Here is a 10822-nt window from a genome sequence, read left to right on the forward strand (position 1 = left end):
TATTGAGTTCTTGCAATGTGTCACTACAGGACCAAAGTGGATTAAAGTTTTTTGAGTACTAACCCCTCTAATGAAGTTTATGAGAAGTTTGGTGTGAAGGAAGTTTTCAAGGGTCAAGAGAGGAGGATGATATATGATCAAGAAGAGTGAAAAGTCAAAGCTTGGGGATGCCCCCGTGGTTCATCCCTACATATTTCAAGAAGACTCAAGCGTCTAACCTTGGCGATGCCCAAGGCATCCCCTTCTTCATCAACAACTTATCATGTTACTTCTAGTGAAACTATATTTTTATTCGGTCACATCTTATGTGCTTTACTTGGAGCGTCTGTGTGTTTATTTTCGTTTTGTTTATGTGTTTGAATAAATTCGGATCCTAGTAATCCTTGTGTGGCAGAGACACACGCTCCGCTTTTTCATATGAACACTTGTGTTCTTAATTTACCTTTAATGTTCAATGGCAAAAGTTGGAAGCTGTTGCATTTATTGCTATTTGGTTGGAAACAGAAAATGGTTCATATTGTCTTGAATAATTTGATACTTGGAAATTGTTTTGAGCTCTCAAGTAGATCAAGTTTAAGCTCTTGCACCATGTAGTTTGAACCTATTAGTGGAGAACTACCGTAGAGCTTGTTGAAATTGGTTTGCATGATTGGTCTCTCTAAGGTCTAGATATTTTCTGGTAAAAGTGTTTGAGCAACAAGGAAGACAGTGTAGAGTTTTATAATGCTTGCAATACGTTCTTACGTAAGTTTTGCTGTACCGGTTCATACTTGTGTTTGCTTCAAACAACCTTGCTAGCCAAAGCCTTGTACTGAGAGGGAATGCTTCACGTGCATCCAAAACCTTGAGCCAAAACCTATGCCATGTGTGTTCACCATACCTACCTACTATGTGGTATTTTCTGCCATTCCAAGTAAATACTTCATGTGCTACCCAATGGACTAGTGGCTTCATCCGCTTATCCAATAATTTTGCAAAAAGAGCTGGCAATGGGGTTCCCAGCCCCAATTAATTAACTTTCATTAATAATTCTCTTCACATGTTTTGCCCTGATTCATCAGTAAGCAAATTAATTTTGCAAATAGAAACTCCTTCATGGTATGTGAATGTTGGAAGGCACCCGAGGATTCGGTTAGCCATGTCTTGTGAAAGCAAAAGGTTGGGAGGAGTGTCATCCATAAATAAAAACTAAAGTACATGTGTAAACAAAAGAGAAGAGGGATGATCTACCTTGCTGGTAGAGATAACATCCTTCATGGGAGCCGCTCTTTAAAAGTCTGTTTGATGAGGGGGTTAGAGAATAATACACTACTTTTCCCAACGGGGAAATTTGGGGGTGTATATTACTACCATTCGTTGACAACAACAAACACCTCTCAAAACTTTACTTTTATGCTCTCTATATGATTTCAAAACTTAAAAAGCTCTAGCACATGATTTAATCCCTACTTCCCTCTACGAAGGGCCTTTCTTTTACTTTATGTTGAGTCAGTTTACCTACTTCCTTCCATCTTAGAAGCAAACACTTGTGTCAACTGTGCATTGATTCTTACATACTTGCTTATTGCACTTATTATTTTACTTTATGTTGACAATTATTCATGAGATATGCATGTTGAAAGTTGAAAGCAACTGTTGAAACTTAAATCTTCCTTTGTGTTGCTTCGATGCTTTTACTTTGAATCTATTGCTTTATGAGTTAACTCTTATGCAAGACTTTTTGATGCTTGTCTTGAAAGTATTATTCATGAAATTTTTTGCTATATGTTATCTATTTGTTAAGCAAACTATAGATCGTTGCCTTGAGTCACTTCATTCATCTCATATGCTTTGCAATAGTATGATCAAGGTTATGTAAGTAGCATGTCACTACAGAAATTATTCTTTTTATCGTTTACCTACTCGAGGGCGAGCATGAACTAAGCTTGGGGATGCTTGATACGTCTCCAACGTATCTATAATTTTTGATGTTCCATGCTAGTTTTATGACAATACCTACATGTTTTGCTCACACTTTATAATGATTTTATGCATTTTCCCGGACTAACCTATTAACAAGATGCTGAAGTTCCAGTTCCTGTTTTCTGCTGTTTTTGGTTCCAGAAAGGCTGTTCGGGCAATATTCTCGGAATTCGAGGAAACAAAGACCAAACATCATATTTCACCGAGACGGACCAGGACACCGAAGGAGAGCCGGAGGGGAGGCCCAGGGCTCCCAGACCATAGGCTAGCGTGGCATGGAGGGGGGGCGCGCCGCCCTATGGGGGTGGGCCCCCTAGGCACCTCCTTGCACCGCCTCTTCGCCTATAAAATCCCTCGAGACCTAAAACCCCGATACCAATTGACGAAACTCCAGAAAGACTCCAGGGGCGCCGTCGCCATCGCGAAACTCCAATTCGGGGGACAGAAGTCTCTGTTCCGGCACCCTGCCGGGACGGGGAAGTGCCCCCGGAAGCCATCTCCATCGACGCCACCGCCTCCATCATGCTCCGTGAGTAGTTCCCCCATGGACTACGGGTTCTAGCTGTAGCTAGTTGGTACTCTCTCTCCCATGTACTTCAATACAATGATCTCATGAGCTGCCTTACATGATTGAGATCCATCTGATGTAATCGGTGTTGTGTTTGTTGGGATCCGATGGATTGTTACATTATGATTAGTCTATCTATAAAGTTTGTGAAGTTATTGTTGCTACAATCTTGTTGTGTTTAATGCTTGTCACTAATGCACGAGTGGCATGATCTTAGATTTAAGCTCTATACTTATTGCTTAGATTGTATCTACAAATTGTTTGCATATATTGCTGTCCGGAACCCGAGGCCCCAAAGTGACAGAAATTGGGACAACCGGAGGGGAAGGCTGCGATATGAGGATCACATGTTTTCACCAAGTGTTAATGCTTTGCTCCGGTGCTCTATTAAAAGGAGTACCTTAATTGCCAGTAGATTCCCTTGAGGCCCGGCTGCCACCGGCTGGTAGGACAAAAGATGTTATGCAAGTTTCTCATTGCGAGCACGTATGACTATATATGGAAAACATGCCTACATGATTAATAATCTTGATGTTCTATCTTAATGCTATTTCAATCCTATCAATTGCCCAACTGTAATTTGTTCACCCAACACTTGTCACTTGTTATTGGAGAGTTACCACTAGTGTAGATCGCTGGAACCCCGGTCCATCTCTCATCATCATATACTCGTTCTATATGACATTGGAAGTAGTATCAACTATTTTCTGGTGTCATTGCCTCTGTGTTACTGCTACTGCTGCTGTGTTACTGTTTCTATTGCTCTCATATTACTGCTGCTTTCACATCACCCCTGTTACTAGTGCTTTTCCAGGTGCAGCTGAATTGACAACTCAGTTGTTAAGGCTTATAAGTATTCTTTACCTCCCCTTGTGTCGAATCAATAAATTTGGGTTTTACTTCCCTCGAAGACTGTTGCGATCCCCTATACTTGTGAGTTATCACACGTCAAGGATCCACCTACTTCCTAACTTGTCTTCATGGATTCGAACACTTCATGCGCCTTTGTGGATCCGACTCCTGGCGTAGGTCGATTGAGATCCGATTCCTGGCGTAGGTCGATTGAGATCCGACTCCTGTTCCTGGGCTGGACTTCCTACATCTTCAATCAACAGCAACTGGGCCGCCCGGTGGGCCATATACCATCACCAACATCTGTGGACCACCCGAACTTGCCGGATCTAGACCACGACGTTGGCATACCCATGAAGTATACCCACAACAGCATGCCCTCTCCTGGTCTTTATATAAGAGGCCATGTTTCGAGAATCCTGCCCGGATTCGGTTACAACACAGAGACAGTCTATCTAATCTTTCCGTTTTAAACCTTTCATTGCCCTATACTCCAAGAAACCGTCACCTTCCATATTTCCATCGCGCAACCGACGTCTTGGACCTTTTTGGTCCGCGACACTCCAGATGGGCCCCTTGTTGGGTCACAGGAGGTAGGGCAATGTTGGGTACCCAAAGGGTAATGCCCACATCAGTAGCCCCCGAGTGACTAGCTAAAGCGAAGCTTCGGGAAGGGACTAAAATTGTCATCAGCCGATTTTTTCAATCCATTGGATATTCAAAAGGTACAAGACATGCAATTGTTGACGAGTCGAGCATGCGTAAGGTATGGAGTAAAGAGCCCAAGTTTACTCGATAAATCAAAACTGGTTAACTGTAAAACAACATTACCCTACACAGATTCGAGTCCCCATGCTTGAACCTAGATCACTGGAACCTTCGGGTCCGTAATTAGGAAGAAACCTTCGAGTCAACCGAAGAACCTTCGGGTCCATTTCTCCCTTGTGTGTAGGAACTGAAACTGCTAAGTTCGTTTATGTCGACTAGGCTTCAACCTTTTTATCGGGTGCGCGGCCAGCGCTCCCGATGGGAGTAGCCCCCGAGTCTGTGGATGACCGTGCAATAGTCATGTGTTGTAAACAGTTGAGTCGAATACCATAGACTTCTTCAGGGTCTTAGATATATTCGGGTGCTCCGCTATGGGAGAGCCGATAGTTTTGATGACGTCATCAACAACGTGGCAATTGCTACAGCGCAACTGACGGGACGTGACCCGGTGGGTCCAAACCGAATATTGCGTGTTGACCGAGGTGTTTCCTCGATCCTCGTGCGTAGTGGGGGTAGTGGGCCGCCGTTTTCTCTCCCCTTGTGACACGTGTAAGGCCGGATCTATCTCCATTTTTAGCGGCACGACTCTAACGGCCAAAATCGAGAGCCAAATATCTTTATAAACAGAGATGGAAGGTTAATCCGCCCCTCTGCTCACTTGTTCATCTTCTACCTTCATTCCCTGCTCGCCATTGCCACCACTCCGGAGCTTCTAAAAGCAACGAGAAGAACTTTTGGCGCCGTTGGCAAAACCCCCTACAGTTTCATCTGGTACGGAGTCCAAGATTTAAAGAAGCTGGTGTACTGGAAGAAGCTATACTTTCAAATTAAAGAATATAGCTTTCAAAAATTACCACTAAACTGCTAGGAATTGATACGCGGTACAATTTCATCTTTTATGTCGTTGAAGTGTGCTTAGCTATGAGTTGACTATTCAAGTGAAAATTTGAAAGTTAAATGAAGGTAGCATGTAATTGGAAAATTCAATTTAGCTTTCGGGTGCATATGTTTACTCCACCCCAAAAAACATGATATTTTTCAAAAGTGTCACCGTTGCAGAGCACGGCCACTTTGCTAGTCTTGCGAACCTTTTTTTTTTCCAAAACAATCGAAAGACTTGGGTGTCATTTCCATTAAGATTAGGAGAAGTGTAGGACTCTTGTAATCTCATGAGAATATTATAATTGTGGAAGTTTACATGGATGATCTTTGCTGATGTGTATAAAGCCACCTAGGTACATAGCGATAGTTTCTGGGATAAAGTCAATCATCATGTACTACTACCAACATGCAACACCACAGCTACTAGTTGCGACTTGTACTTCTATCAGACATACTCAGATCAAGCTGCCCTGGAAGGGGTTGCCCTGGGCCTGCGGCAACATAGCAGAGTAGGCGTCACCGAAAGGATTGGCCTGGGACTGAGAAGTTGCACCAGCATACGACTGAGGCTGCTGAAACGGCATCCCAAACATCTCTTGCTGCTGATGTGCCATCGTCGACATCTGCACATCGGTCGGCGGCGCGATGCTTGTCGACGCGGCGAACGGGTCCCCATGAGGATCTGTAGTGTAGGTCGCCTGGTGTTGCTGCTGCCTCCACGCCGCGTCCTCGTATAGGCTTTCGAGCAGCAGGCCGTCGAAACCCCCGGCCTGCAAGTTCCATCGCGAAATGAGTTCGGATATGGATGCAGTGTACAGACAGTATACGCATCATGGATGGAAATGCTACACGGTGGTTTCTCTTACCAGCTTCATCTCTGTCAATTGGTTGCCGCTGCTGGCTGTCTGTGCCGTGACCAACGCCAGCTCCCAGCCTGAAGATCCAGCCATGTCAAAAGCAGCGCCAGGAGATGCGTTGCTCCTACCACCTGGTGCTATAATGGCCAGGGCCAGCGCATTGCTCTCCTCGAGCTCAGCGGCAGCAGAGCTCACCTCGTGTAAACCCTGCAAGGACACCGGGACATCACGTTGGTGCAACATTCTCATCAACCCATATCATTTGCGAAAATCATTATAATTATGGAAGTTTACATGGATGATCCCTGGAAGAGTGACAGTGACATGAGCTCACCAGAAAATCGAAAGTGGCCGTGGTAGGTTCCGGTTCAACAGCAGCCTCAGCTACAGGATGGGGTTCTTCTTCTACTTGCTCCGGCAGCGGTTCCTCCACGGCAGGTTCTTCGAACGCGGCCTCGCTGGGTGCCTGAGGTGTTGGCTGTTCTTCCTGTTCTGCGACGAAATCCAGCTGCCGATATTCCTGCCAATTTACACAATACCAGTAAATACAGGAGATTGTGTTGCTCACATTTTGAATTTTGCACTACATTTATTTAAATAAAAAAAGTCATTCTAATCAATTCGAGTCCAGTTCCACACAATAGAAAAATTGGTGAAAAATTAGTTCATTTTTTCTGTTAAATTGAACTGACAGTTCAGTGATTTCAGTGGTGACCGAAGCCTGGCCATAATTGAGAACCTTTTGTGGTTCATAAGCACTTTGGAGCGTGGAGAGAAAATATTGAAATACTTGCCAGGGACTAAGGACTCACGATGGTCTTATTTACAGCATGCATAGTTCTGGGGGCTTCTCTGATGTACTCTTCCATCGTCGCAAGAAACGATGGCGGCGGCTGAGGAAAATGCAAGAAAAATAAAACAGTTACATTTTGGTGTCGGCATATGCCGCATATACTTCATTGCAGTGAAGTGAAACCAACCAAAGGCTAAATTTAAGTAAATCTAATTACCTCTCTTAAAACAGGAAACTGGAAGTTCCTGGCGAGCTCCAAACCTCTACAGATGGCGTAGAATTCAGACAGGCTATTCGCCTGGTATTCCAAGGATCATTAGCCTTAATTTTCAGTTTTGCATGAACAAGTAATGTGCATGGGGAAAATGCAGAGGAAACACGGATCACGGGTATGAGTGTATCCATACCAGATTTCCTGTTCTTCTGTAAATGTCTTGAGCTTTGATAGCATCGAGTTTGTTCATGTCGAAGAACTGCAAAGACAAGAATGGTCAGTATGACACTCGATCGATCAATGACCCAATTAGAAACCAAAAAAAATTAAATATCACAGAAAAAGTACCACGTCCACGAGGTTGATGATCCCATCATTGACAGCACAGTAGATCTTGAAGCTCTCCTTCATCACCTGAATAATGTGTCAGCAGTAGCATCAACTAAATGAATAAGAACAATGCAATTTACAACCGGGATTAAACTGCAGATGCATACCAGTGCCAAAGCGTACTGAATGAGGTAATTCCCAAATGCTGCTCCTTCAGGCTGTGAAGAAATTCAAACATGATATTTTGCAAAAACAAAACTGTATATGAAAATGTGGAATAACACAGAAGTACATAACACATCCGTGAATTCTGTCAGATCATAATCTTTAGACTTGGAACATTCTACCACAAATTCTACTACCTGGCAGCCGACGAGCCGGAAGAGCAGCTGCTGAAGCGCGGGCAGTTGCTCCAGGAGATCGTCCTTGCCCAGGCTCCTCGTCCTGCTCTGCCCCTGAAAAAAAGATCAACCGATCACCGCGCAACACTGACGACGCGTCAGAAACAGTGGCAAATCCAAGCAATTCAGAACAACAAGCTGCGAGCGAGCGCATCAGAAACCTTGGGAGGCGCCCTCTCCGACGCCGCCGGCGCCGGAGGCCTGAGTCGCTCCGCCTCGACGTCGTAGCGCAGCACGGCGAGGCATTCGAGCCGCTCCTCGAGGAAGAGCGCGTAGGTGCGCACCCACGCGGAGCAGTCCCAGGCCAGGTGGCTGGAGTCGTCCTTGAAGCTGGACATCTGCAGCGTCTGGCCCCTCTGCCGCCCGTGGCCCAGAAGCTCCTCCGCGAACGCGCCGCTGCTGCCGTCCCGGAGCGCTCTGTGGATCACCACCAGCGCCTTCAGCGCCACCACCCAGTTGCTCGTGTTCGCCAGGCGCCTGGCGAGGGCCTGGACGCAGTATGAGACGTCGGCGCAGGAGCGGGCGCCGACGATCCCTGCAGCGACGACGTCCGCACGGCGGCGCGGATATCATGATTGGTCAGAACAGGAAATCTCTCTGAGCGGAATCAAGAAGGAGAGGTGACCGGCCGGCCAGCCGGCGGCGAAACTTACTGGCGATGTGGCGGTCCTTGGGCGGCCGCTCGACGTGGCTGGTGGCCTTCACCACGGCCACGTCCAGATCGTCGCGGCTGCTGTTGACCTTGGCGAGGCCGACGGTGGTGGAGTCCTTGATCGCGCCGCACGCCTTGCGCCAGCTCTTCTGCATCGAAGTCGTGCCCATCCTCCTTGATGGTCGGTGCTGTAGGCGCCGGCGAAAGGACTAACGGACGACGGCGGCGTCGTGTCGCCGGCCGGCAACCCGAGCCGGCTCTGGTGTCGCTAGTTGGCGCGGGCTTGGTCGTACGTCGTGGCGAGAAGTGCTTGTGCACTCGCGGGCGAACGGATTTAAATTAATTCCTATTCCTATTTTGGCTTCTGTGTTACATGTTATTTTCTTCCAAAAATGACACAGGACCCCTGATTGCCCGCCTATTTGCAAATGTGAACACACAGTTGTTTTTTCGCTTGACCGGATGGAGAGTAGGTTTCTACATTTCAATTTTTTATTAAACAATTTTTTCTTGAGAAACACATTACAAAATTACATTCACGCGCATACACTTACCCTTATATAAAAGTATGCACGCACGCCCTACCCCTATGAGCGCACCTCCAAAAGACATAGCCGGCGGATCGAAACTTGAAATTGACGAAGTCACCATAGACCCCTCGCTATCGACGGGAACGTCGCCTCCAACTGAAAAAAAAACATTTCACATTTATGAGACACATATATGTTAAACCTGGGGTTTGAATTTTGGTGGGCTGGGTTCAACCACCCCCTAACCACCCAACCTCAAGTTTGGTTCTCAAACAATTTTAATTGACAATGTCAGATGCCTAATTGAGATGAATTTCGTGTCAAACTTAAACATATGCACCCGGGAGCCGAATTGAGTTTCTCCACATAAAGGACACACTAAGACTATCCAGAAAATTGAGATAGTAAGATTAGAAACCAAACAAAGAAATTCAGAAAATAAGAAAGAAATGCTCACCATGTTCCATATATAATATAAGATGTCATCAAAACCGATATCACTACTACTAAAAAAAATAATGAAGTGGAAAAAATAAATCCAATCTCATTGTCGCTCCTCCCGAGCCATTCCCGCTCGAGCGGATCCGGAGGATCCGATCTATCTCCTTTCTCAGTGGCGGAGAATGGCATGGGAGCCGAAATCTGAGGTAGTAAGAGCATGTACAACGTGGAAGCTTATTTATGGGCTCCAGGATTTTTCTCCCGGCCGATTGACAATTGGTAGGATCGATCCTGGCGATGGACCCTTATCTAGGGGAAGCTGTGCAAGACTTTGAGCCGAGCGCTTCATCAGATTTTTCCTTGCTCCACGAAAATAGGATCTATTAGTTGGAAAATAAGCGTATGATATTGAAGAGAAGCGGTGGAGCGCTGGACTCTTCCGAAGACGTTGAGATTAATTGGTCCATTACTTTTCACTCAAGCGTCTACATAAGCGTCTAGCATTAAACATGCCCTAATGGTGGGTCAAGTCCTTGTGGCGATGAAGAATTAGCATAGCCGTGACTTGGAGCAGTGCCACTGGCAAGTGGGGATGACAGTACATGAGAAGCTTAGAGTCAAAACTTTAATGGTGAAAGCCCCAGAGTCTGGCCTTAATTGGTTGTGCTTGGTAACAACCTTGTTGAATTTATTGTTTTGAGAGTGTGAACTTTCTCTAGGGTGAAAACCTATGATCTATGATCAGGCCGGGCGGCGACGACGCTTGTGCATTGTTCTCTTTTTGGATGCTTTTGGAGAAGATGTATTTCCGGTGCTATCTTGGTGGTGTTTGGGCCGTTGTTGCAAGAAATTGATCACTGTAGCGGTTTTTTTTTTATAATTCTTCTTTTTTTATTGTGTGCATCCACATTGCCACTAGGGCACGTGTTGTTACATAGACTAGGTGTAATTGGTATCTTCACGATGTTGATATATTTTTATTATCGAAAAAATAACTTTTGGCTCTGCCCTTCGTTGTTACATCTGTCACTTCCACTATACGTAGTTAATGGTGGTTCTGTAGGTCGTCCCTTCTCGCGGTCATAGGTTCTGATGTCCCTTGTTTGCGTGGGCTTGGTCATAGCATTGTAGACCGTGGTGAGAAGTGTTGGTACACTTGCGGGTCGACGGGTTTAAATCATTTCTTTTTTGGCTTCGGTTACATGTTTTCTTCTTCCAAAACACCGCAGAATACTTATGATTATACCCTGTTCGCAAATCTATAATAACTAAATTGGAGCAACCCACTAAAATATTTCTCTTAACATGCAAGCTGTCCAAGTCATCAAGTAGGCTTGCATATTTTCTTTTCTCCCACCTAATTAAACAGCCTTGCCATGTCAGCACACTTACAATATTTTCCATTTGGTATTTATTTTGTAACCACCGAATCTGAAGAGACAAACACATAAGCACCATCAGCAGTGCAACCACACATCTCCCCTGGACCCCTTCGATTCCCATTCATCTTGCCATTTATTCCCTCTTCTCATCCTCTTCTAGGCCCGACTCTTCTTTTGTTGGACATGTCCC

At 45.4% G+C, this 10822-nt stretch overlaps 1 protein-coding gene across 1 annotated transcript; it reads right to left on the reverse strand.

Annotated features, from left to right (window-relative positions):
- Nucleotides 1-5307: 5307 nt before the first annotated feature.
- Nucleotides 5308-8635, reverse strand: LOC127315219 (putative clathrin assembly protein At5g57200). Its single transcript, XM_051345727.2, has 11 exons — nt 8281-8635; nt 7789-8162; nt 7589-7681; nt 7394-7444; nt 7245-7310; nt 7090-7155; nt 6900-6980; nt 6702-6782; nt 6224-6409; nt 5899-6096; nt 5308-5802 (listed from the first exon to the last, which is right to left on the reverse strand). The coding sequence occupies exons 1-11, from the start codon at nt 8447-8449 to the stop codon at nt 5488-5490; spliced, it is 1680 nt and encodes a 559-aa protein (XP_051201687.2). The 5' UTR covers nt 8450-8635; the 3' UTR covers nt 5308-5487.
- Between the last annotated feature and the right edge of the window lie 2187 nt (nt 8636-10822).

This window comes from Lolium perenne, chromosome 7, assembly GCF_019359855.2.
Source record: "Lolium perenne isolate Kyuss_39 chromosome 7, Kyuss_2.0, whole genome shotgun sequence".
In the NCBI taxonomy this organism is placed as follows: Eukaryota; Viridiplantae; Streptophyta; class Magnoliopsida; order Poales; family Poaceae; genus Lolium; species Lolium perenne.

Excerpts from the sequence above, each read along its gene's own strand:
- LOC127315219 (XM_051345727.2), bottom strand. The coding sequence starts at position 8,449 with ATGGGCACGACTTCGATGCAGAAGAGCTGGCGCAAGGCGTGCGGCGCG. Across the intron at positions 7,682-7,788 it reads CGGAGAGGGCGCCTCCCAAG|GGGCAGAGCAGGACGAGGAG; the intron begins GTTTCTGATGCG and ends TCTTTTTTTCAG. Across the intron at positions 6,981-7,089 it reads ACAGAAGAACAGGAAATCTG|GCGAATAGCCTGTCTGAATT; the intron begins GTATGGATACAC and ends TTGGAATACCAG.